General features: G+C 40.0%; 1 protein-coding gene across 3 annotated transcripts in view; it reads left to right on the top strand.

Annotated features, from left to right (window-relative positions):
* pkp4 (plakophilin 4) overlaps positions 1 to 24,198 on the top strand; it is a 179,576-nt gene that overhangs the window by 97,908 nt on the left and 57,470 nt on the right. For all 3 annotated transcript variants that reach the window (XM_041201035.1, XM_041201036.1, XM_041201034.1), the window contains 3 exons: positions 4,863 to 5,054; positions 13,511 to 13,727; positions 21,386 to 21,518. In XM_041201035.1, the coding sequence (XP_041056969.1) occupies positions 4,863 to 5,054; positions 13,511 to 13,727; positions 21,386 to 21,518 (542 nt within the window). The remainder of the gene's footprint in view (positions 1 to 4,862; positions 5,055 to 13,510; positions 13,728 to 21,385; positions 21,519 to 24,198) is intronic.

Genomic DNA, 24,198 nt, shown 5'->3' with positions numbered 1-24,198 from the left:
TTTAATATATTAGATTTTTGATAAACAAGGGAGTCAAGGGTCATCAGGAGCAGACAGGAAAGTGCAGTTGAGACCACAATCAGATCAGCCATGATCTTATCGAAGGGCCAAATGGCCTACTTCTGCTTCTAAGTCCAGTGTTCCTATGAGATTCTGGGATTACCAGGGTAGATGTTGAGGTTTCTCCTGACTGAAGAATCAAAAACTAGAGAGCATAACCTCGCTGTAAGGAGATGGCTGTTTTGGACTGATAAGAAATTTCTTCATGCAAAGGGCTGCGAATCTTTGGAGTTCTCTGCCCCCAGAAGGCTGTGCATGCTCATCATTGAGTATATTCAAGGCTGAGATCAGTAGAGTTTTGGACTCTTAAATCATGAGATATTGGGGTCAGGTGGAAAAGTGGAGTTGAGGTCGAGGATCATCTATGATCTTATTAAATCGTGGAGCAGGTTCGAGAGGCTGTATAGCCTAATCCTACTCCTATTTCTTATGTTCTTATAGTTTTGTTCCCTCCATCTACATTTTTGTTTTGCTTCCTCTAATCATCTCAATCATTATTGTAATCATCATTACATTTCATCGTTACCCCCTAGAAATTTTCCCACACTTGCATTATTTATCTGTTTCGGCTCTTTTTTTTATTATTGTATCTAGCGATGGTTCCTTGGGCTTCTTGCACATAGGGTCAAATAAAAGTCTTGTGTACGTTGTTTAAAAACTCCATCTTTTTCTACCTTTTTCTTTCATTCTCCTCATCAGTTTATTTGGATGTAGTTTGACTTTATTTTACTCATTTCAAATTTGCCAACAAACTTCTGCCCCTACTTTTCTTACAAAAAGTACATAATCAGTTGCAAGCACTTGGGGACATCCTGAGGTCATGAAAGATGCTATGTAAATGCAAGCTCTAACTTCTCTCTCATTACTGTATCTCTCTCCTTGGTCTGTCTGTGTTCTGAAGAAAACTATCTCGATATTCCATCTGCCTCTAGTGTACACTGCCTCTCTCGATGACACTGAGCCTGTGTAACACAGGCCATCTTAATAGTGTCTGCTACTAGTTAGCCTTTCTCCTGAACCCTTTGAAGCCTTTTTCTCACTTAGTTGCAAAAGTGCAAGCCAATAACAGCACTGCAAGGTATTGAAGAGGATAGCTGTTGACTCCAGAATATCAATGGTTTGGCTGAGTGGATGGAGAAGTGGCAAACAGAATTCAATCCGGAAAAGTGGGGCTAATGCATTGAGGTGGGCAAGCAAAGCAAGGGAATACTCAATAAATGGGAAGTTATTGAGATGGGTTGAGGAAGTGAGAGACCTTGGAGTGCATGTCCACAAGCCCATGAAGGTGACAGGACAGGTGGACAAGGTACTCAAGAAAGCATGTGAAATGCTTTCCTTTATTCGGCAAGGTATTGAATACAAAAGCAGGGATATAGTAATGGAACTGTATAAAACGCTGATTAGATCATAGCTGGAATTTTGTGTATAGTTCTGGTCACCGCGTTGCAGCAAGGATATAATTGTTCTGGAGAGAGTGCAGAGGAAATTTACAAGAATGATCCCAGGGCTTAAATTGCAGCTATAAGGAAAGATTAGATAGGCTGGGGTTGTTTCCTTAGAACAGAGGAGGCTAAGGGATGACCTAAATGAGGTATACAAAATTGCGGGGCCTAGATAAGGTAGATAGGAAAGATTTGTTTCCTCTAACTGAGGGGTCAGTTACCAGGCGGCATAGATTTAAAGTGATTAGTAGAAGGATTGGAGGGGTCATAAGGAAAACTTTTTTCACCCAGAGGGTGGTGGGCATCTGGTGGGTGTCACTGCCCTGGTTGAGGCTGAAATGCTGAACTCATTTAAAAGGTACCTGAATCTGCATCTGAAGTGCTGTAACCTGCAAAGCTATGGACTAGGTGCTGGAAAGTGGGATTAAAATGAGTGGCTAGTTTCTTTTTTTTCTCTTTTTGGCTGGCTCAGACACGATGAGCTGAGTGGCCTCTTTCTGCTCCTTTCTATGGTTCTATGGGAAGCTTGGGCATGTAGGGCCTGAGTGTAAAGGCAACCAGCTGTGTAGCCTCCATTCAGAACACAGGCTCACAGTCTTAAAAAAAAGGGGTTGGACATTTCGGACTGAGATAAGAAATTTCTTCGCTCAAAAGGGTGCGAATCTTTTGAATTCCCCTGAAATGGTCATTAATTGAGTACATTCAAGACAAAAGGTTGATAGATTTTTGAATAAGGGAATTCAGGATAGATGGAGCTGAGGTAGAAGATCAGCCATAATTTTGTTGAATGTCACAGCAGACTTGAAGGGCCAAATGGCCCACTCCAGTTCCCATTTATTTTGTTCTTTTCTTTGGTCTATGTTCCTCTTATTCTGAGACTGACCCTGGGGATTTATTTTCTTAGCATCTATGCCCTCAGCCCCTTAGAATTTTATATATTTCAATTGGATCACCACCTTCCATTCTTTGAAACTGCTGGGAAAATAGGCCTAGTCTGCTAAATTTCTCCTCATGGGACTATCCCCTCATCTCAGAAACCAGTCTAGTGAAACTTTATTGCACTGCTTCTAGAACAAGTAAGGAGACCAAAGTTACAGGTTGTACCCAGGTGTGGCCTTACCAATGTAATTGTAGTAAAACTTCTTAATCTTATACTTGAATCCCTTTGTAACAAAAGCTAATGTACCATTTGCTTTCCTAATTGCTTGCTGTACCTGCATGTTAACTTTGATTCATGTAGGCATCCAGGTACCTCCTGAATGTATACACCTCCCAATCTCTGTCAATTCAAAAAATAATCTGCCTTTTCATTTTTCCTGCCAGAATGTGTAGCTTCACATTTTGCCACATTTGTGTTCTACCTGCCATGTTCTTGCCTGCTCAGCCAACCTATCTATCCTCAGCCTCTTTGCATCTTCCTTATTGCTTAATTTCCCATTTTAATAAATCAGCTGAAGCTTCACACAGTGCAAGAACTGAACAAAGTATAAATTACTGTTGGTAAATTTGGGGCCAAAGCAGGTACAGAAATGGAGAGGAAAAGAGAGAATAGTTTAAGTGAGAGAAAAAAGAAACAAAAATACTTGTTTAAATTTGACACTTTTTAAAAATCTCAATTATGTGAAGGAATGAGACTCCACATTTGTACTAATTAATTTTCAGTGCCACAGATTTGATTGGTAATATATCAATTATCATATTAAAAGGGTCATGCAATGACTTAATCTAACTTTTGAGAATTTCATTTGTATCGACCTTGCAAAAATGGCAACTTCACAACATTCAATGCATGTCAATAGTGAGGCAGAGGACGAAATGCTAGTTTCACAAAACTACTGACCATATATTTTGGATGTTGGCATTTAGCATGCAGCTGCTCTCCAGACTTCAGTACCACATGCGTTTAATTACTGATGAGCACCATTTACATCACCTTATTTTTACAGCGAAATCTGACATGTAGACATGCCTCAAAGCTGTGGTCATTCAAGATAGTGATACTGCACATAAATTTCTGCATTCCACAGACCCAATGTAATGTTTATGTTGCTATCATCTACTTTATATACTTAATTACTGTGTACAATGGTTATTAATGCATTTAAAATTTTAATTAATTCACTTTAATAAGTTATAATTAACAAATTGATTTAACTTGATAGTTCCATTGCCTGGTTTAAAATTTTATGACTAAATAGTTGAACATAGCTTTATTTCTGTGGCTCCACCACTCCTCCCTCTGTCATATATATTGATGCTTTTTCTGATTCTCCCTTCATTAACTTCTCCTGCCAGCAGTCTGATTTTTTTTCCTTTTTGCACCCTCACCCCTGCACTATTTTTAAATCCTCTCTCTAGATTATATTTGGTGGGTAGGAGGGGCTATGTGTGGGAGTAAGCATCAATGAATTTGTGGGCTTTACAATGAATGTGCAAAAAACTGACTTAGCCAGCTTGTAAAATCTCCTCTGTTTTGGCAAGTATGTGTAGAAAAATTACCAAATCTGAGTGTAAGGAAAAACCCTGACATTTCTGCACACTGAAATGTGTTTATCCTTGAATTTAGGATGGAAAAGAAGGCAGCTGGCTTATGTTCTAGTAATTTTGACGGTGTTATATGTCTGTCTGTTGAGTGCATACTCCTGTTCCCAGTGCCCAAACTCAGAATTTAAGTATAAGTAGAATGTTTTAAAATCTAGATTATTGATTGAAAGTACATACAGTGTAGATAATTTATTTACTTCTACAGATTATTATATAAACTTGTATCTCATTTGTATTATGTTTACAACATAGAAATAGGCCATTAGGCACAACTGGTTTATGCTCCGCACAAGCTTCCCCCTACCCATCTTCATCAAACCCTTAAGTATACTCTTCTGTTGCTTTCTCCCTCGTGCTTGTCTGACTTCCTCTTAAATGCACCTGTGCCATTCACCTCAACTAATCCTTGTGGTATAGGGTTCCATGTTCTTACCACTCTATGGGTAAAGAAGCTTCTCCTGAGCTTCTATTGTACTTATTAATCACTAACTTCTATTGGTGACTAACCTATATTTATGACTTCCACTCTTGGACTTCTACAATTCATGTTCTGGGGATAAAATTTGGTGCAGTTTTTACATAGATCAGGTTATACCAGTACATCATACATCAAACAGTAAGGATATTTAAGTTGACAAAATAAACTGAACTACTAGGCAGCAATTATTAATGGGTGCATTTTGTTACATTGGTACTTTTATAATGTCATAAGAATTCACAATTAGTGTGGGGACCAGTCATCTTTATTTTTAAACAGTTGTTTACACCAAGTAGAAATCTGCTTTGATTCAATCAACCATGGATTCTGTTTTTCAGGATTGCGTAGTTCGTATGCCAGTCAACACAGTCAACTGGGACATGAATTGCGTTCTGCCATGTCTCCTGATTTGCATATTACTCCAATCTATGAAGGAAGAACACTTCAAAGCCCAGTTTATCGCAGTCCCAGTCACGCAGGTGTTGAACTTCTTCATGGCACTCAAACTGCAGTGTTTCGTACAGGCTCCGGTAATGGTTTTGTGAGGTTTCTTTTCTCTTGAGATTGTCAAGATAGACCATGCTATTGAAGAAAACAGTGTTACACTGAATTATTTGGGAGCCAGCCCTTTAACTATGTGTTATATGAAGTGGGAGCAAAAGTATTGATTTACTGATGAACTAAAATAACTCAAAAAAGAGCTTAATAGTAAAATTGTAGATTTAGTGGAAATTGTAACCTAGAATAGATTTTTAAATGTTTGTTGTATAACTTGTTTTGTTACCAAAAGTGTCTTGGGTTTTTCTTTCCAGTTTTTGAACTCAATTGGAAGGACTGAATGGATGCAAGGAATAATTTGCCTTTACATAGTTAATACAGTTAACAGTATACTTGCACTAGTTAGGTGCATGCGTTGCTGACCATTGTATCCCTGCTTCCACCATTTCTACCCCACCCCTTAAAATTCCTTAATCGAGTACATGCAATGGAACCTGGTTTTCACGAGAAGTTCTAACATATTCAAATTTTTAATTATAATATAATATAGGGCTAACTTGAATTGCTTTGTCCCATTTTGTGAGTACTTAATACAATGTTAGTACAAAAGGATGCCATCCTATGGGTTTTTCAGTGTAAAACTATAATTATGGACAAGTAATTGAGAATTAAATGCAACATCAACTCCAATTAAGAGCTTGAGAATTTAGCCATCTTAATCAAAAACCAAGTCATCCTATTCTAAACCATCTATTTTTTTTCAGGAAATTAGTATACATTGTCAAGTGAAGTTGGGGGAGGGGTGGACATGTGATGGTGGAAAGACACATCACTACTGTTGCTTCAGTTTTCTCCAGGTTTTTAATTCCTAATTTTAGAGAAGTAAAAATTGGAAAAACTCAAGGTAACCAGGCAGAATCAACATGGTTTTGTGAAAGGGAAATCATGTTTAACCAATTTACTGGAGTTCTTTGAAGAACTAACATATGCTATTATCAGGAGAACCAGTGAATGAGCTGTACTTAAATTTCCAGAAGGCATTTGATAAGGTGCCATGTCAAAGGTTATCGTGAAAAATAACAGCTCATGGTATAGGAGGTGACATATGGGCATGGATAGAAGATTGGCTAGCTAATAGGAAACAGGCACAAAAGGGTCATTGTCTGCTTTGCAAGATGCCACAATTTGGATGAAGGGACTGAAGGATGGCTGCTAAATTTGCTGATTACACAAAGATAGATAGGAAAGTAAGATGTAAAGAGGACATGAGGAGGCTACAAAGTAACACAGGTTAAGTGAGTGGGCAAATATCAGGAAAATGGAGTATAATGTGGGAAAATGTAAAAATGTCCATTTTGGCAGAAAAAATTTTTAAAAAGCATAATATCTAAATGGTGAGAGGCTGCAGAGCTCTGTGATGCAGAGGGATCTGGGTGTCCTAGTCCATAAATCGCAAAAGGTTAGCATGCAGGTACAGAAAGTACTCAAGAAAGCTAATAGAATGTTGTAATTTATTGTGAAGGGAATAGAATACAAAAGTAGGGAAGTTATGCTTCAGTCATCCAGGACATTGCTCACCACATCTGGAGTACTGTGTACAGTATTGGATTCCTTTATTTAAGGATGGATATAAATGCATTGTAGACAGTTTAGAGAAGATTTACTAGACTAATTCCTGGAATGGGTGCATCCTTTGAGGAAAGGTTGGACAGGCTAGGCTTGTATCCACTGGAGTAAGAGGCAACTTGATTGGAACATATAAGATCCTTGATAGGATCTTACATGTTTCAAAGGGATCTTGACAGGGTGGATGTGGAGAGGGCGGCTCCTCTTGTGGGTAAATCTAGAACAAGGGGTCACTGTTTAAAAATAAGAGATCACCCATTTAAAGTAGTGATGAGAATTTTTTTCTGAGGGCCATGAGTCTTTGGAACACCCTTCCTCATAAGGTGATGGAAGCAGAGTGTTTAAATGTTTTTAAGCCAGAGGTAGATTCTTGGTAAGTAAGGGGTTGAAACGATATAGGGGAGTAGGTGGGAATGTGGCGCTGAGGTTACAATTCAATCAGACTTGAGGGGCCAAGTGACCTACCCCTCCTAATTTGTATGTTTGTGTGTTCGTTTGTTCGTAAGTACCATTGGACACATTAATCAAAATTGTAAACATTTAGAATGCACTTGCATTTTTAAAATTTACATTTTTTAAACTTTGTTTAATGGTATGTCATCTTCTAATTGTGACCAGGGTTGGCACCCGTAGCCTCAAGAGTAACATTATACATCCTGTAATATGATCAGAATTGTAAATGGTGCTTGAAATGGAATCTGAACAATAACTTGTCCAGCAATAGTTTAATCTATGGATTTATTTATAAATGCACATAGTCATTTAAATACTTTTGAAGTCAAGAACTCTTGTAATATAGGGAAAGTTGGCAACCAATTTGCAGATAGGAAGATCCTATAAACAGAAATGGGAATAATGACTGGATAATCAGTTTTGGTGATGTTTATTGAGTAATAAATGTTGACCAGGAAGCCAGAAATGCTCCCCTGCTCTTTTTTTTTCCAAATAGGGCCAAGGGTTCTTGCACATCCATCTGAGAGCAGACAGGACCTCAGTTTGACATCTCAACCTTTGACAGTGCAGCACACACTTAGTATTGACGCCAGCCTAGATTCTGTTCTTGAGCATTGAAGTGGGGCTTGAACCTATAACCATCTTTGCTCAGAGCTGAATGTGCTATTGCTGAGCCATGGCTGACACCTTAAACCTCTAGGCATCTCCCTAATCTGCACACTGTACTACCCCCTGTCCACTTAATGCATGCTTTTTTGCTCCCAGCGTCTTATCAGGCAGTTACTTATCTGCATTGAAATGCACCTGTCACCTACTGGTCCAATTAGCTAATAAAACCAAATCTGGTTTCTCATTTACGTTGCTATTTTTAATTATTTGTAAACTTTGAGACATCACTTACAATATTCATGTTGATTTATTCATTATCTTAAAATATGTAAGATTCCAAAACTGATCCTTCAGATACCACAATCCTTTCTAACTCGTGAAATTCTGCGCTCCTTTAAAAGAAAAAAGCCTGCGAATAGCTGTGAAGTAAAACTATTTTGCACTAAATTGATTTAACTATCTAAATTGCATAGGACAAAGCAACACAAATGCTTTTTTTCAATAATAAATAAAAACAATGCCAGAAAAACTCAGCAGGTCTGGCAGCATCTGTGGAAAGAGAAACAATTAATGTTTCGAGCCAAATGACTCTCCAGAGCTAAAGAAAAGGAAAAATGTGATAGATTTTATATTGTTTAATAGGGAATGGAGCAGGTGGAGCAAAATAGAAGGTCAAGGATAGATGGGAGGTAAGGAGAGGTTGACAAAGATGGACACAGGACAAGGAGTGTAAATGGTAGTGGTAAAGACTAAAGGGTATGTTGATAGTGGCATAAAGGTATGATGGCAGAATGTGCTAATAGCAGAAAAAGAGTCAGCGCTCTGAAAGGAAAACATAAGTGACATGGCCATGCGTGTGTGTGTGAGGGGGGCGGGGGGTGGTGGTGTTGGGGAAAAGGATGGAAACACAATTTATTCTTTTAAATTTTTTAAATTTAAAAATTGGATAAAAATGGAGGTGAGAGTTCATGGTCTGAAGTTGTTGAACTCCATGTTAAGGCTGGAAGGCTGTAAAGTGCCTAATTGGAAGATGAGGTGCTGTTCCTCAAGTTCACATTGGGCATCACTGGAACATTGCAACAGGCCAAGGACAGCCATGTGGACATGAGAGCAAAATGGTGTGTTGAAATGACAAGCAACAGGAAGGCCTGGGTCATGCTTGCAGACTGAGCGAAGGTGTTCCGCAAAGCGGTCACCCAGTCTGCGTACAGTCTCCCCAATATAGAGGAGATCGTATTGGGAGCAGCAAATACAGTAGACCAAATTAAAGGAGGTGCAAGTGAAGCGCTGCTTCACCTGAAAGGACTGTCCAGGGCCTTGGACAGGGAGGAGGTAAAGGGGCATGTGTTGCAACTTCTACGATTGCATGGGAAAGGTGCATTGGGAAGGGGATGAGGAGTTGGGGGTGATGGAGGAGTGGATCAGGGTGTCTCAGAGGGAATAGCCTCTACAGAATGCTGATAGGGTGGGGTGAGGGGAAGATGTGTTTGGTGGCATCATGTTGGAGTTAGTGGAAATGGCGGATGATCCTTTGAATGGGAAGGCTGGTGAGGTGACAAGGGGGGACTCTCTCATGGTTCTGGGAGGGAGGAAAAGGGGTGAGGGCAGAAGTGTGGTAGATGGGTCAGACACTGTTGAGGGCCCTGTCAACCACAGTAGGGAGATCCCTCAGTTAAGGAAAAAGGTAGACATGTCAAAAGTGCCGTTTTGGAAGGGAGCATTATCGGGATAGATGTGATGGAGGAGGATGAACTGGGAGAATGGAATGGAGACCTTACAGGAAGCAGGTTGTGAGGACCTGCAGTCGAGGTAGATGAGGGAGTCGGGCTTGTAATGAATACTGGTAGACCAGCTATCACCAGAAATGAAGATAGAGGTCAGGGAAGGGAAATGTCAGAGGTGGACCATGGGAGGGGTGGAAATTGGAAGCAAAATCAATTTTTTAAAATAAGATTTCCAGGTCCAGGCGAGAGCATGATGCGGCACTGATAAATGTTCATTGATGTACCGAGATAAGAGCTGAGAGAGGGGCTGTGAGTCTGACTGGAACAGGGAATGTTCCACATACCCCACAAAAAGACAGGCATATCTGGGGCCCATATGGATACCCATAACCACACCTTTTATTTGGAGGAAGTGAGACAAGTTTGCAGGAGAAATTGTTCGGTGAGAGAACAAGTTCAGCCAGGTGGAGGAGAGTGTGATGGATGGGGATTGTTCAAGTAAGAAGTGGAGAGCCCTCAGACCATCCTGGTGGGTGGTGGAGGTATAGAGAGAGTGGACATCCATAGTGAAGAGGAGGCAGTTAAGGCCAGGAAATTGGAAATTGTTGATATGACATAGGGTGTCAGAGGAATAGTGAATGTAGGTGGGAAAAGATCAGACAAGGAGAGAATAGAGTTGAGATAGGAAAGATCTGGAAACAATGGCTTGATGCTTGATGGCGGGTTCACAGTCCAGGAGGATTTGGAAGAAGTGCCTGAGAGCTGACGTTCAGTCTCTGCTTTTTATTTAAGCTAGTTGCCTGACCTGGAACCTTGTCAACAGCTTTCTGTAGATGAAACCAAATGGATCTGGATCTTCCTTTTGGTTTTGGCATAGATCCAGGGTAAAAGGTACTAATGAAGTAGTGATGGGGAATTTTACACCCTCCCATGGAACTACACTTCATGTGATGATGAATTCCTTTGCAACACAGTTACTTCAATTTCAGTTGCACTGCCTGCACAAAAATAGTCACTTGCTTTACAAAGAAGAGGACAAACTCTATGGTAAGCAGGAGGAAAATGGTAAAGTGGATAAGTTGGAAGGGAGTCAAAAAGACAGCTGATGATTAGTCTTTAAAAAATGTGAAGGTGGCATGGCAGAGGTTTCTGGGTTACAGTATTGCAATAGTCAGTTGTGTGCTGAAACATGCAACTGCATTACTAAATGGATATAACTACAGCATTTCTTCTCTGCAGTTCAAAAGGTTACATCTGCAATGCCAAAGGCTGTTGTCCATTATTCATTATTCTAAGGTGCTGCTGTTGATATGCTGTTACTACCTTTGTTGATCTTTAGATACTTAGGTGGTATTTTGTTGTAGTTAACTGTTAATTTTTGGATGACCAAACTTAATATTTGCAGCTCCAGAAAGCAATATCATCAGGAAGAGTGTCTTCAGTTGCTTAACCATATTTGTCCACACACGTTTGACATTAATACTCTAATACAAATGGCCTCCCAGCCCTGTCTCAAAAGGTGAATGCTAAGCTGGATGCAGACTAAAACATCCTCTACTTGCCCCCATAAAATCACCTTAAACCTTATGAAGAATTTTCCATAAGCGATCATCCTTGGGCTTGTCTCCATGATGTTGGCACATAGTGCCAAACTAGAAGCAGTTTTTGTGCTGTTGGCCCATGTGCAGAAGAACTGGCTTGAGACTGTCTAACTCATAGCACATTGCACCCCTTATAGTCCTCAGCCCCATCAATCTGGGATAGATTTGAACCCATGTTTCAGAAGTGAAACTCCATCCAACATATTCCATCACCTGATTCCTCGCCTTTCTTTTGATTAATCTTAGCTAGCGAAGGGCACAGTAGTGTGGAGGGTATGGCACTCGGCTAGTAATCCAGTGGCCTGGATGAAAAAATCAATAGAATGTGAATTCTATTTAAACATCTTGCAATTGAAAAGCCTGCATCAGTAAAAGGGACCAAATGTAATATTTCCAAGTTTGCTGATGACACAACTAGGGTGGGAATGTGAATTGTGAAGAGAATGCAAAGAGGCTTCAAGGGGATTTAGAGAGGCTAAGTGAGTATGCAAGAACATGACAGATGGAATATAATGTGGAAAAATGTGAAGTTATCCATTTTCATGAGTCAGAGAGCTAACACGCAGGTGCAGCAAGCAATTAGGAAGGCAGATGGTATGTTGGCCTTTATTGCAAGAGAATTTGATTACAGGAGTAAAGAGGTCTTGCTGCAATTGGTGAGACCCCATGTCAAATATTGTGTATAGCTTTAGCCATCTTTAGCTAAGGAAGGATATACATGCCATAGAAGGAGTGCAACGAAAGTTCACCACTCTGATCCCTGGGATGGTGGGATTGCCTTATGCAAAGACTGGGCCTATATTCTTTCGAGTTTAGAAGAATGAGAGGTGATCTAATTGAAGCATACAAAATTCTTAAAAGGGCTCAACAAGGTAAATGCAGAAAAGATGTTCCCCCTGGTTGGGTGGGGGTGCAGCAGGGTTCAGAACCAGATGTCACAGTCTCAGAATAAGAGATAGGCCATTTAGGAATGAGAGGAAGAGGAATTTCTTCACTCAGAGGTAGATAAATCTTTAGAATTTTCTGCCCCAGAGAACTGTGGATGCTGTCATTTATCTGTCTTGAGTATACTCAAAAGATTTCTAGATATTAAAAGATATCAATGGATGTGGGGATGGTTCAGGAAAGTGCTGTTGAAGTAGGAGATCAGCCATGATCTAGTTGGATGGCAGAAAGGCTCAAGGGACCAAATGGCCTACTTCTGCTCCTGTTTCCTATGTACTTATGACCATAAAGCTGTCATGTTGTAAAAATACAACATGTTCATTAGTGATGTTTTGGGAAGGAAACCTGCCACCTTTACCCCGTCTAGCTTATTTGTGACTTCAGTCCTACACTAATGTGTTTAACTTTTAAATGACCCTCTGATGTGGCCACGTAAGCTATTCCATTGCATGAATGACTACCACCTTCTCAGAACAACAATGGATATACAGTCAATGCTAATCTTGCCATTGATGTTCACGTCTCAAGAATGATTTTTAGAAATTATATTTACTATTTTCAATTAAAAATGGACATTTGTCAGGAGTCAATCTCATTAATATAGAGCTAAGATGTGAAACAAGTCTTTGTGAAAGGGAACAGAATTTTAAAGAGCATCAAATATCTTTAATTATATAACAATTTTGAGTGCTTTTAAAAAAGGGGGAAACCAACAAACACTTTTTGTATGCAGAAATATAGTTTGCTGCTTTTTCACTGAAATTGGCTATTAGTTATAGTTTACATTTTAATTAAAAAGCACGTATTTGAATATAAATGGAATTCAGGAAAATCTACAGGCCATGTGAGAACATTTCTCTGGAAATAATACCCAGAGAAAAGTGATTAATCCCGCTTATGCCGAATTTTGGTGTTGCACAGCAGATGATTGGTGAGTAAACAATTGAAATTTAACATTTGAAGTAGGCATACCAAAGATTGAGGACAGACAGGTATGATTGCTGAGAAATAATCAAATGATGGATTAAAAGATAACAAAAATCTCCAGTTTAACAGGGTTGAATCTACAATTGTGATGTAAACAGAGTAACAATGGAATTTAATCTGAGTTTAAACAACATGGGTAATGTATTTGGGGCAGTGGAGGAGGAGGAATGTTGTATTCAATTACGTTAATGAATGAAATTTGTGAAACTTAGAAATCTTATGAAATCTGTGCATCAATAGTGCATAACAGTAATTGTCATTTGATACTCTATTTATAGGTTTCTAAGTATAAATTCTGGAATATAACTAAAATTGTTCTCAACTCTTAAATTAAAATAAAATGGCCTCTATTATGTGTGATGGTCATATTTTTGAACCTGGTTTTGTTTATTAAATTCACCCTGATCACTTCGGAGTAAATTAGTCAATATTGGGATCTATTTTGTAGAAAATGTGCTTTAAGTCTTTTGTTACAACATTTTAGAAGTATATCCACAAGATTAATACAGTTTTAAGATGAAATTTTTTTTTTTTTACTTTTAGCCATTGGAAACCTGCAGAGATCAGCCAGTCAACGTAGCACTATGACTTACCAAAGAAGTAACTTTGCTCTAAATTCAGTGGGTAATTATGGTGATCCATACAGAGCAGTTCAATACCGACCATCTGAATCTAATTATTCCAGACTTCATTATACCATTCCAGCAGATGAAACTACAACAAGGTCTCCATCAATTGACAGCATTCAAAAGGATCCAAGGCAAGTGTAATTGGGGTTGACTTGTAGAACTGTGTTGTGGGACATTGTTTACCTTACTAACTAAAGTTGCCTTTATGTTGGCTTTAGTAGAGTACTAGTGAACTATAGTTTGCAAACAACATTGATTAGTAAATCCGATCCCCCTCTCTCATTCTACTAAACCTGATATAAACTCTGCAATTATTAAAAGTTAAGTACAGATGAGGAAGCTTATTTGACCTATCTTAATTCATCCATTAAATAGATTCCACTTTTGATCAGACAAGGAGTGGGGCTTGGACACTGTGTATGAAGTTAGGAATTGGTGAAGTGGGGGGGAAGGAGATGCTCTTTTCTTTTTCTACCTTTGTCAGCCTCCAGTAGTTTGTGAGTTTTCATCCTTTTTCCCAAAGCTAGGAAAGTGCAACTCAACTCATAAGCCATTTGGTCAGTGAGTATCCACTGTAGGGGATTGCATAAATAGCTGCATAATTGAAAAACACAAGTTTTAAATAACCCTTAACTACCTGCAGGAGAACGTGCTGATTGAGTGAGAGTCTGTAATTCTACACTCTTCTAGAGTAAAAGTAAGGTTAAGGTATGGCAAGGCAGCTCGGCTGAGTGGAATGTGCCTCCTGTGGTGTGTGGAAAGTCGTGGACACTTCAAGTGGCCCTGATGAACACCTCTGCAGGAAGTGTCACCAGCTGTAGAAACTTGAGCTCTGTGTTTCAGAACTCAAACAGCAGCTAAAGTCAGTGTGGTAAATCTGCGAAGCTAAGGGCTATGTGGGTAGCATGTTAGAGGTGGTCAGACTACAGGTTAGGAGCATACAGGCAGAGAAGGAGTGGGTGACCACCAGAAAGTCTAGATAGTGCAGGAGTCCTTCTGCGTCCGTCTGGCTCACAAACCAGTTTTCCATTTTGGACACTGGTGAGGACGATGGTTCCTCAGAAGTGTGTAGCAAGAGCCAAGTTCTGGGCACCACAGGAGGCTCAGCAGCACAAGCGGAAGAGGATTTGCTAGGGGAATACACAGGCATTTGTGGCCATAGATGTGACTATAGGATGGTATGTTGCACCTCTGGTGCCACAGTGTGGCTACAGGACATTCTTAAGGGGGAGAGTGAACAGCCAGATGTTGTGGTTCACATTGGTACCAATGACAGGTAGAAGGAGCTATGAGGTCCCGAAAGCAAATTTTAGAGAGCTAGGTAAGACATTTAAAAAAAAAACAGAACCTCCAAGGTAGTAACCTCCGGATTACTCCCAATGCCCTGGGAAGTTATAACTGATGAATGTGTGGCTAGAGAGGTGGTGCAGATGGGAGGGCTTCAGATTCTTGAGACATTGATATTGGTTCTGGGTCTTGGTCTACAAGCCAGACAGTTTGCACCTCAATAAGGGCGGGTTGAATATTCTTGTGGGAGGTTTGTTAATGCTTTTGGGCAGGGTTTAAACTAGTTTGGCAGAAGGATGAGAACTGGAGGATAGAATCAGATGAGGCAAAATCAGAAATGAAAATGGAAGGCAGAAAATGAGTGAGCCTGGAAGGCAGAGGAAACAAAGGATAGAAAATAAGAGTTTGGCAGTGCTCAAGAGTATATTCTTGAATGCAAGGAGTATAGCAAATAACGCAGGCAAGCTGAGGGCACAGATGCAAACATGGCAGTATGCTATCATAGCTATTACAGAAACATGGTTAAAGAGGACAGGAATGGCAACTCAACGTTCCTGGTTACAGGGTTTCCAGACAAGATGGGGAAGGGGTGGTGGCAATTTTGTTTAGAGAAGCAATTACAGCTGTGAGGAGGGATGATATGTTTGAAGGATCATCAGTTGAGATCATATGAATTGAGCATAGGGACAAAAAAGAGACAGTCACACTTCTGGGAGTGCACTTAAAGTCCAGCAAACAGCCAGAGGGAGATAGAAGAGCAAATATATAGGCAAATCTCTGAGAAGTGCAAAAACAATAGGACATTAATAGTAGGGGCTTTTAACCACCCCGATATTAACTGGGATAATTTTAATGTGAAAGGAATGGAGGGAACAGAATTCTTGAGGTGCATTCAGGAGAACCTTTTTGGCCAGTATATAGCAAGTCCAACAAGAGAGGGTGCGGTTTTAGGTAATGCAGCTGGACAGGTGAGAGAGTTGGTAGTGGGGAAGCACTTTGGTGGTAGTGATCATCCAGTTAGCTTTAACATAATTGTGGAAAAGGACAAAGATAAAAAAGGAGTTCAAGTCCTAAATTGGGGTAATTTTACTAAGCTGAAGTGACTGGAAACAGCCACTTGAAGTTAAATCAGTGTCAAGAGCAGTGAGAGGTATTCGAAGGGGAGAGTCAGGGGTTCAGAGTAAACATGTTTCCACAAAGGAAAAAGGGTGGGGCGGCCAAATCCAGAGCCCCCTGGATGTCAAGGAGCTTACAGGGTAAGATGAGGCAGTAAAGGAAAGTTTGTCAGGCACTGAGACTCAATACTACAGAAAGCTGAGAGGAGTAGTGAAAATGGAGGGCTGAAATCATAAAGGAAATTAGGAAAGTAAAGGGAGGGCATAACAGAATATTGGCAAGCAAAACTGAGGAGAACCCAAAGATGTTTTATCAATACATTAGAGTAAGAGGAAAGAGTAGGGGCCATAAAAGACCAAAAAGGTAAACTATGTATGGAGGCAGAGGTTGTGTGCATGGTTCTTAATGAACACTTTGCATCGACCTTCACAAAAAAAGGTGTCAATGCAGACATTGTAGTTGAGGAGGAGGAGCAGTGTGAAGTATTGGATGTGATAAAACATAGGGAGAGAGGAAGCATTAAGGGTATTAGCATCCTTGAAAGTGGATAAACCACCAGGGCTGGATGAAATGTACCCCAGGCTGTTAAAAGAAGCCAAGGAGGAAATAGCGGAAGACCTGACCATTTTCCAATCCTCACTGAATGTAGGTGTGGTACTGGAGGACTGGAGGTCTACTAATGGTGAACCTTTATTCAGAAAGGGAGGTATAGACTGAATAATTACATGCCAGTCACTCTAAACTCGGTAGTGGGAAAATTATTGGAATCAATTCTGAGAAGTAGGATAAACTGTTGCTTAAGCATGGATTGATCAACGGTAGTTAGCATGGATTTGTAAGGCAAGGCCATGTCTGACTAACTTGATTGAATTTTTTGAGGATGTAACAAGGAAGATTGATGAGGATAGTGCAGTTGATGTGGCCTACTTGGATTTTAACAAGACTTTTGACCTTGGCCTGCGTGGCAGACTGGTTTTTAAAAAAATGAAAGCCTGTGCTATCCAGGGGGAATGTAGCAAGCCGGATACCAAATTGGCTCAGTGGCAGGAAATAGAGGGTAATTGTTGATGGGTGTTTTTGTGACTAGAAGGCTGTTTCCAGTGGTACTCCGCAGGGCTCAGTACCAGGCCCCCTGCTTTTTGTGGTATATATTAACAATTTGTATGTAAATGTAGGGGGAATGTTCAAGATGTTTGCTAATGGCATAAACATTGGCCACCTGGTTGATAAAGAGGATAGCTGTGGACTGGTCAAGTAGGCAGAAAAGTGGCAATAGGATTTAGCCCAGAGAAGTGAGATAATGCATTTGGGGAGCTCAACCAAGGCAAAGGAATACACATTAAATGGAAGGATAGAGACAGTTGTAGAGGATATGAGAGACCTTGATGTGAATGTCCACAGACCCCTGAAGGGTAGCAGGAACGGTCAATAAAGTGGTTAAGAAGGCATATGGACACCTTTATTAGCCGAGGCATAGAATATAAGAGCAGAGAGATTGTGCTGGAACTATATAAAATATTAGTATGCAGCTCTGACCACCTCATTACAGAAAGGGTGTAATTGCACTAGAGAGGATACAGAGGAGATTTACGTAGATGTTGCCAGGACTGGAACATTACAGCTGTGAGGAAAGATCGGATAAGCTGAAGTTGTTCTCCTTGGAACAGAGGGGGCTGAGAGGAGATTTGATTGAGATGTACAAAATTGATGGTCTGGAAAGAGCGGATGAGAAGGGCCTGTTTACCTTAGCGGAAAGGTCAGTGACTAGGGAGCATAGATTTAAAGTGATTGGTAGAAGGGTTAGATGGGAGATGAGGAAAAGTTTTTTCTTTGTCATCCAGAGGATGGTATGAGTCTTGAACCCTCTGCCTGAAAGGGTAGTAAAGACAGAAATCTCATTTCATTTAAAAGGTGCCTGGATGTGCACCTGAAATGCTGGAACCTGCGGGGCTACGGACCAAATGTTAGAAAGTGGGATTAGGCTGGGGGGCTTGTTTTTTTGGCCAGCGCAGACTCATGGGCTAAGTGGTCTCCTATGCCTTAAACTTTGTGATTCTAAGAGCAAGACACAGCACTGACAGTTATCAGTGTAATGGAAAAAGTGACCATGGAGGGGGAACTGAGTAGGGTTGGAAAAGTGGATGTTCTTCATTTGCCAAGGCAAGCATAGCCAGGGCCCGTGTGAGTTCTCACAGTAGCAACTTTTATCCGGTGCATTTGAGTAAAATTAGGGAACAAGTTCAGCCAAGTGAAAAATGGTGACTAGGCAGGTTGCTATTAGAAGATTTGGAGGGCTTTCAGGCTGCCCTTTTAAGAGATAGAAGTATAATGGAACTCTATCTATAGAGAAATGGATTACACCAAAACAGCCAGAATTTGTTAGTGACAGAAGGCGTCAGAAAAATCACTGCAGATAACTGGGGACTGAACAAGGGAGAAAATGTGGGGTCAAAATAAGACTTGTCTTGTCAATCTGAAAAACACAAGTGAGACGAAACCGGATGCAAATTGTTAGCTGCTAAATTACTTTATTTTGTAGCCAATAAATGAACATGCAGAGAGTAATGATCAAAGCGAATTGTATTTCCTTCACTGAATCACTCTCCTTTCCTCATAAAGTGGGAAAAAATAATAAATCCTGTGCCTCGTCTCTTTCATGGATTGACTTGTGTTTTGAATTATCTTTCTTTGTAGACCACTTCTGACTACTTGAACTGACCTTTTGCTTTCAACTCCAGGCCCAGGCCTGCAGCTCATTAACACATCATACTCTTCCTCTTCCCTCCACCACAGTCTCTCTGTTGTGTCTTCTGTGACTTGTTAAATTAAAATGACTGCATTTTAAAATATATTTGTACATAGCTCTTTCCCAAACCTTTCCATGAAAAAAAATCAAAAATTCCAAAACCCCACAAATGAATCTGAATAAAATCAATTAATTAAAATCTTTTAGTTTTTGTTTAATATTAGTTATTCTTATTGTCCCAGCCTTTGTGCAAAGTAACGTTGTGTAGTTTTGTTCATTTTATTTGATCACCTATTTGGTAACAAACTTAGTAAAGTGAAAGTTTCAAAGCAGCTTGCTGAACCAGAGGTCAGGAGGCTGTAAGGCAGCTTCTCTCTCTAGCAGGTATAGAATACAAGGCAGTGGAACTGTGTGCCTGAAAGATATGAAGATTTTACCCAAATAATGTTCAATACCATGAGCATAACCAAAACAGGGCCAAAGGTCTGCTACTTTAATTATGAACATAGAAGCAAGTTTAAGTTATCCAGTTCCTCAAATCTATTCTGCCATTCAGTTAGATCATGGCTGATCTTTATCTCAAATCCATTTATCTGCCTTTGCTCCATACCTGTAGTTACCCTTATCTAACAAAAAATCTAACAGTCTTAAACTTCCACTGACTAAGCATTAAAGCCTATTGGGGGCTGGGTGGGATGAGTTCCAATCTGTGGAGGGAGAAAAATGCTTCCTGATTTTGCTCCTGAGCTGCCTAGATCCAATGCTAAGATTCTGTTCCTTTGTTCCTAGATTTCCCATACAAGAAATATCCATCTAATCAAATTGAAAGTTGTGAAGGGGACGCAAAGAGTTTGCAAAGAGATATAAATAGGATAAGTGAATGGGCAAAAATTTGGCAGATGAAGTATAATGTGGGAAAATGTGAACTTGTCCTCTTGGGCAGGAGGAATAAAAAAACAGCATATTATTTAAATAGAGAGAGATTGCAGAACTCTTGAGGTACAGAGTGATCTGGGTGTCCTGGTACATGAATCACAAAGTTAGTATGCAGGTATAGCAAATGGTTAGTAAGACAAATAGAATGTTATTTATTGCAAGGGGCATGATATATAAAAGTAGGGAAGTTTTGCTACAGTTGTACAGTTGGTGCACCCACATCTCGAGTACTGTGTACAGTTTTGGTCCCCTTATCAAAGAAAGGATATAAATTACATTAGAAGCAGTGCAGAAAATTTCACACGACTGCTTCTTGGGATAAGGGGGTTAGCTTATGAGGAAAGGTTGGGCCCATGCCCATTGGAATTTCACAATGAGAGGTGATCTTATTGAAACATACAAGATTCTGAGGGGACTTGACAGGTGGATGCTGAAAGGATGTTTGCCCTTCTGGGAGAAAGTAGAACTAGGGCACACAGATTAAAAATAAGGGGTCTCCCATTTAAGATGGTAAGAATTTTTTTCTCCCAGAGGATTGTTAGCTTGTGGAATTCTGTTCCCCAGAGAGCAATGGAGGCAGGGTCATTGAATATTTCAAGGCTGAGTTAGAGGGTATAGGAGATAGATGGGAAAATAGAGGCCATAACAGATCAGCCATGATCTTATCAAATGGTGGAGCAGTTTCAAAGGGCTGAATTCCCTACTCCTTCAAATTCATATGTTTGTATCCTTTTATCTAAATCACCTAAATTAACACTAAGGGATACAAGGCAATCTTATGCAACCTGCCATCACAATTAGGACTTGCTGCATTAGTGTTAAGAGTAGAGCGTTCCAAACTTGATCCATTCCTATGAGACCAAAGTGGTAAAGCTTAAGTACCAAAATCTATCTTGAGCAAAAAGTACTCATTACTGGACAGAGCATACTTTTGTTTTAAAGAGAGAAGCTAGATTTACTGACTATTACTTGGTATAATGAAAAGCGTGCCTGCAAATTTTCTTGTAGACCTGGTCCGCTGAGCCTATAGCACTGACCAAAATTATAAGAAAATTATAAGAATTTTCAGAGGGATTCTCTTGTTTGCCTGTCATAGCTCCTGAAGGAAAGCCCAGGAAGCCCTGCAGAAATTCCATTAAAATCCCAGTGAATTTTGTCCAAAAAAATTATAACAAGTATGTTTGCTGAGCTGCAAGCAAGTGATCAATTTAGAGGAAAAAAATTGAAAATATAAACATGCTGAACACTGTAGGTCCAAAATCAGAAATGTAATAAAACGAATGCTGAAAGATGCAAATCCCAGGAGAAAACAAACTTGAGTTTTAATTGAGCAGTGCCTGTACCTTTTATACTGGGGAGAGTCAAATGGTAACATCTGTGACAAAAAGGTGTTTCCCCAGAATCAATTAAAATTAGGTGAGGGATGCTTGAATGCCCAATAACTAAGACTTTCTGTAGATAGATACAATTTGTCTTGAAAAAGTAGATCATTATTAAAGGGTTATAAATACACTCTCATTGCAAATTAAAAACTAAAATTTTAATAATTTCTATAAGTCCTAATAGACCATGGACCAATAAAAAAGGTGATTGCACTTTGCTGGAATAGAGTGGTTTGATTTCAAAACAGAATTCTTTTAGTTTAAAATGCTTATCAAAGAGAGATACTAACGAGGGATTTCCTCATTTCATTTTTTAAATCAGGGAATTTGCTTGGCGTGACCCGGAATTGCCAGAGGTGATTCACATGCTCCAACACCAGTTTCCATCAGTTCAAGCGAATGCAGCAGCCTACTTGCAGCACCTCTGTTTTGGCGATAATAAAGTGAAAACAGAGGTATGGTGTATAGCATTTCTGTTTCATTTTTGGAGAGCTATGAAAGAGTACAAAAGCATGCACTACAAATTGAGATGTCTGTTCACATTGCAAAACTACATCATTTCTGCTAACTTGCACATTGAATCCTTTGATGTAAAAGGAATCATCTTGAAATTTACCTGTGGTACAGTGTGGCATTTCTGAGCTGAAATCACTGCTTTTACTATTAATTGTTGTTGTATTTCAACTATACAGACAGTGTAAATTGAGAATCCTCCTGATCCATGCCTACTTACCTTCACGGTGCTGATTATTTGCTCCATTTCTGAATTGGCATTGGAAAATGTAACTGCGTGTCTGAGCATTAACTTCTGTTCCAGCTAATTTCCCTTCTTAAACAGACACATGCCAACTTTTTATATTTAGGTGGGCTTTCAACGTAAAAAATATCCCAAGAAGGTATATGGAGAAAGAATAAGGATTCAGGAGAGCAAAATTTAAGAGCAATGACCAAGTGCTTAGTTAAGGGCCTAGAATGTCAAGGAATTGTTCCGTAACAGTGTTGGAAAAGCCATGATCAAAGCCTCAAATAACATCTCCCAACTAATCATGATGCACTCTGCCTCCTCATCCTCTTTGCAGCGTTTGATACAATCAACCACATGAACCTCTCCAATGTTTCTCTGCATTGTCCAGCTGAGTTTGAACTGCCTTTGCTTCAATTCACTCTTGCCTATCCAGTCGTACCAGGGCATCTGTAGCAATGGCTTCTCTTTCCAATCCAACACAATCACTTCTGGAGTACCTTAAAGATCTATCCTTTGGCTTCTCCCTTTCCTCATCTGCATACTGTGCTTCAGCTCCATCAGCTGAAGGCATGTATCAAGTTCTATGCAGGCTTTGACAACATCTAGGCCTATTAGTCTGCCCTCTGTTTGACGCTCCATTTCCTGTGTGCTGTTAGCCTACTTATCTGATGCCCAGTTCTGATAAACCAGTTTCCTAGATGTGCCAGCATTACCAAGCTTTGATCTGATCCCAAAGCAAAATACTACAGTTTCTGAAAATCTGAAATAAAATAGAAAATGCTGGAAATACTCAGCAGGTCAGGCAGCACCTGTGACGAGAGAAACGGTTGATGTTTCAGATCAGTGACTGCCATCGACCTGAAGGGGTAACATTTTCTTAATTGAAAAATGCTGACCTGAGTGTTTGCAACATTTCCTGTTTTGATCTGATGTGTTAGTTGCAGGATCATTCACTTTTGTCTATAGCATGCCCTTCTGCTGTTATGCATGCACATATTCCTGTGTTGTAGCTTCAACAGGTTGGCACATCATTTTGAGGTATACTTGGTGCTGCTCTCAACATGCCCACCTAGATTCCTCACTAAAATATGTTTTGTTATCTAACTGGTGGTGTGAGGGATATGCAGATTACAGATTGTGCTGAAATTCAGTTCTGCTTTTGCTCATCACCAATAGCCCTTTGTGGATGCCTGGTTTTGAGCTGCTAGATCTGTTCTTAACCTGTCCCATTAGCATGGTGGTAGTGTCACAGAACATAATGGAGGTTATCCTAAGTTTGAAAACAGGACTTGGGCTCCTAAGCCTGGTCGTTATTAAGGGCACAATATTTATGGCAGATGCCAAAGATGGTAGCTTTGTTCTTTCCAATATTGATGAAACCCTCAATAAAGCTTCAGGGTGAGCCCTAATTTGTTGGGGCTACATAGAATAGTGAGGGGAAATGACCAGCATCCTTAGCTAGAGCAGGAAAATTGATTAAGGAGGATTTTCTGCCTGACTGAAAGATCCGTGTCTGGCCTTGGCAGATAAAGTGCTTTGTGTATTTTTTTTCCCTCCCTACTGGAAGAATCAAAGTCTATTCTGTTTAATAAGACCATAGAATGGTTACAGCACAAAAGGAAGCCATTTGGACTGTCGTGCCCATGCTGGTACTCTGCAGGAGCAAGTCACTGGGTGTAGACCCCTGCCTTTTCCCCATATCCCTGCACATTTTTCCTTTTCAGATAATGACCAAATTCCCTTTCGAATGCCTGGATTGACTCTGCCTCCACCTGTCCCCGAAGAAGGGTCATATGGACTCGAAACGTCAACTCTGTTTCTCTCTCCACATGTGCTGTCAGACCTGCTGAGTTTTTCCAGCATTTTTGGGTTTTGAATTTAGGTTCACAACTTAGTTTTTTTCCCCTCTCCCATGTGTCTGCCTTTTTTTTTGGTCTCCCAGCTTTTCATTAAGTAAAGTGCTTTGCAGCTCAACACAAACAAACTCCTTCACAATTACCATATAGGTCAGGTGATTTCTTTTAAGAGGCCTGCTTGTTTACAGTCCTACAATGAACTTATGATTTTTTTTTAAAATCCCAGGTTAGTATCCATATGTCCAGATCATGCCAAACTTTTCCATTTTGTAAAAGAAAACTTCAGTCTTGAGTGGTATGATTGTAACAGTTGCTACTGTCCCTTTTATTCCATCATTCTAATTTTGCTTATAAGTAAGGTTACCAGCTCTGGTTGCATGGATTGCTGGAGGTTTCATCACATGACCCCCTGCTTCCATTGCCCTGCTCCCACCATTGGTTATTGCAACACAACCATCTTTGTGCACTTACTTCCCAAACTAATTGGAAAGTGAAAGGATTCTTCATTAGCTGTTTGACTCTCAAGAATCAGAC

Source organism: Carcharodon carcharias, chromosome 12, assembly GCF_017639515.1.
Source record: "Carcharodon carcharias isolate sCarCar2 chromosome 12, sCarCar2.pri, whole genome shotgun sequence".
Lineage (NCBI taxonomy): Eukaryota > Metazoa > Chordata > Chondrichthyes > Lamniformes > Lamnidae > Carcharodon > Carcharodon carcharias.
The sequence above is the reverse complement of the archived record's forward strand: the minus strand, read 5'-3'. Positions and strand labels throughout refer to the sequence as shown.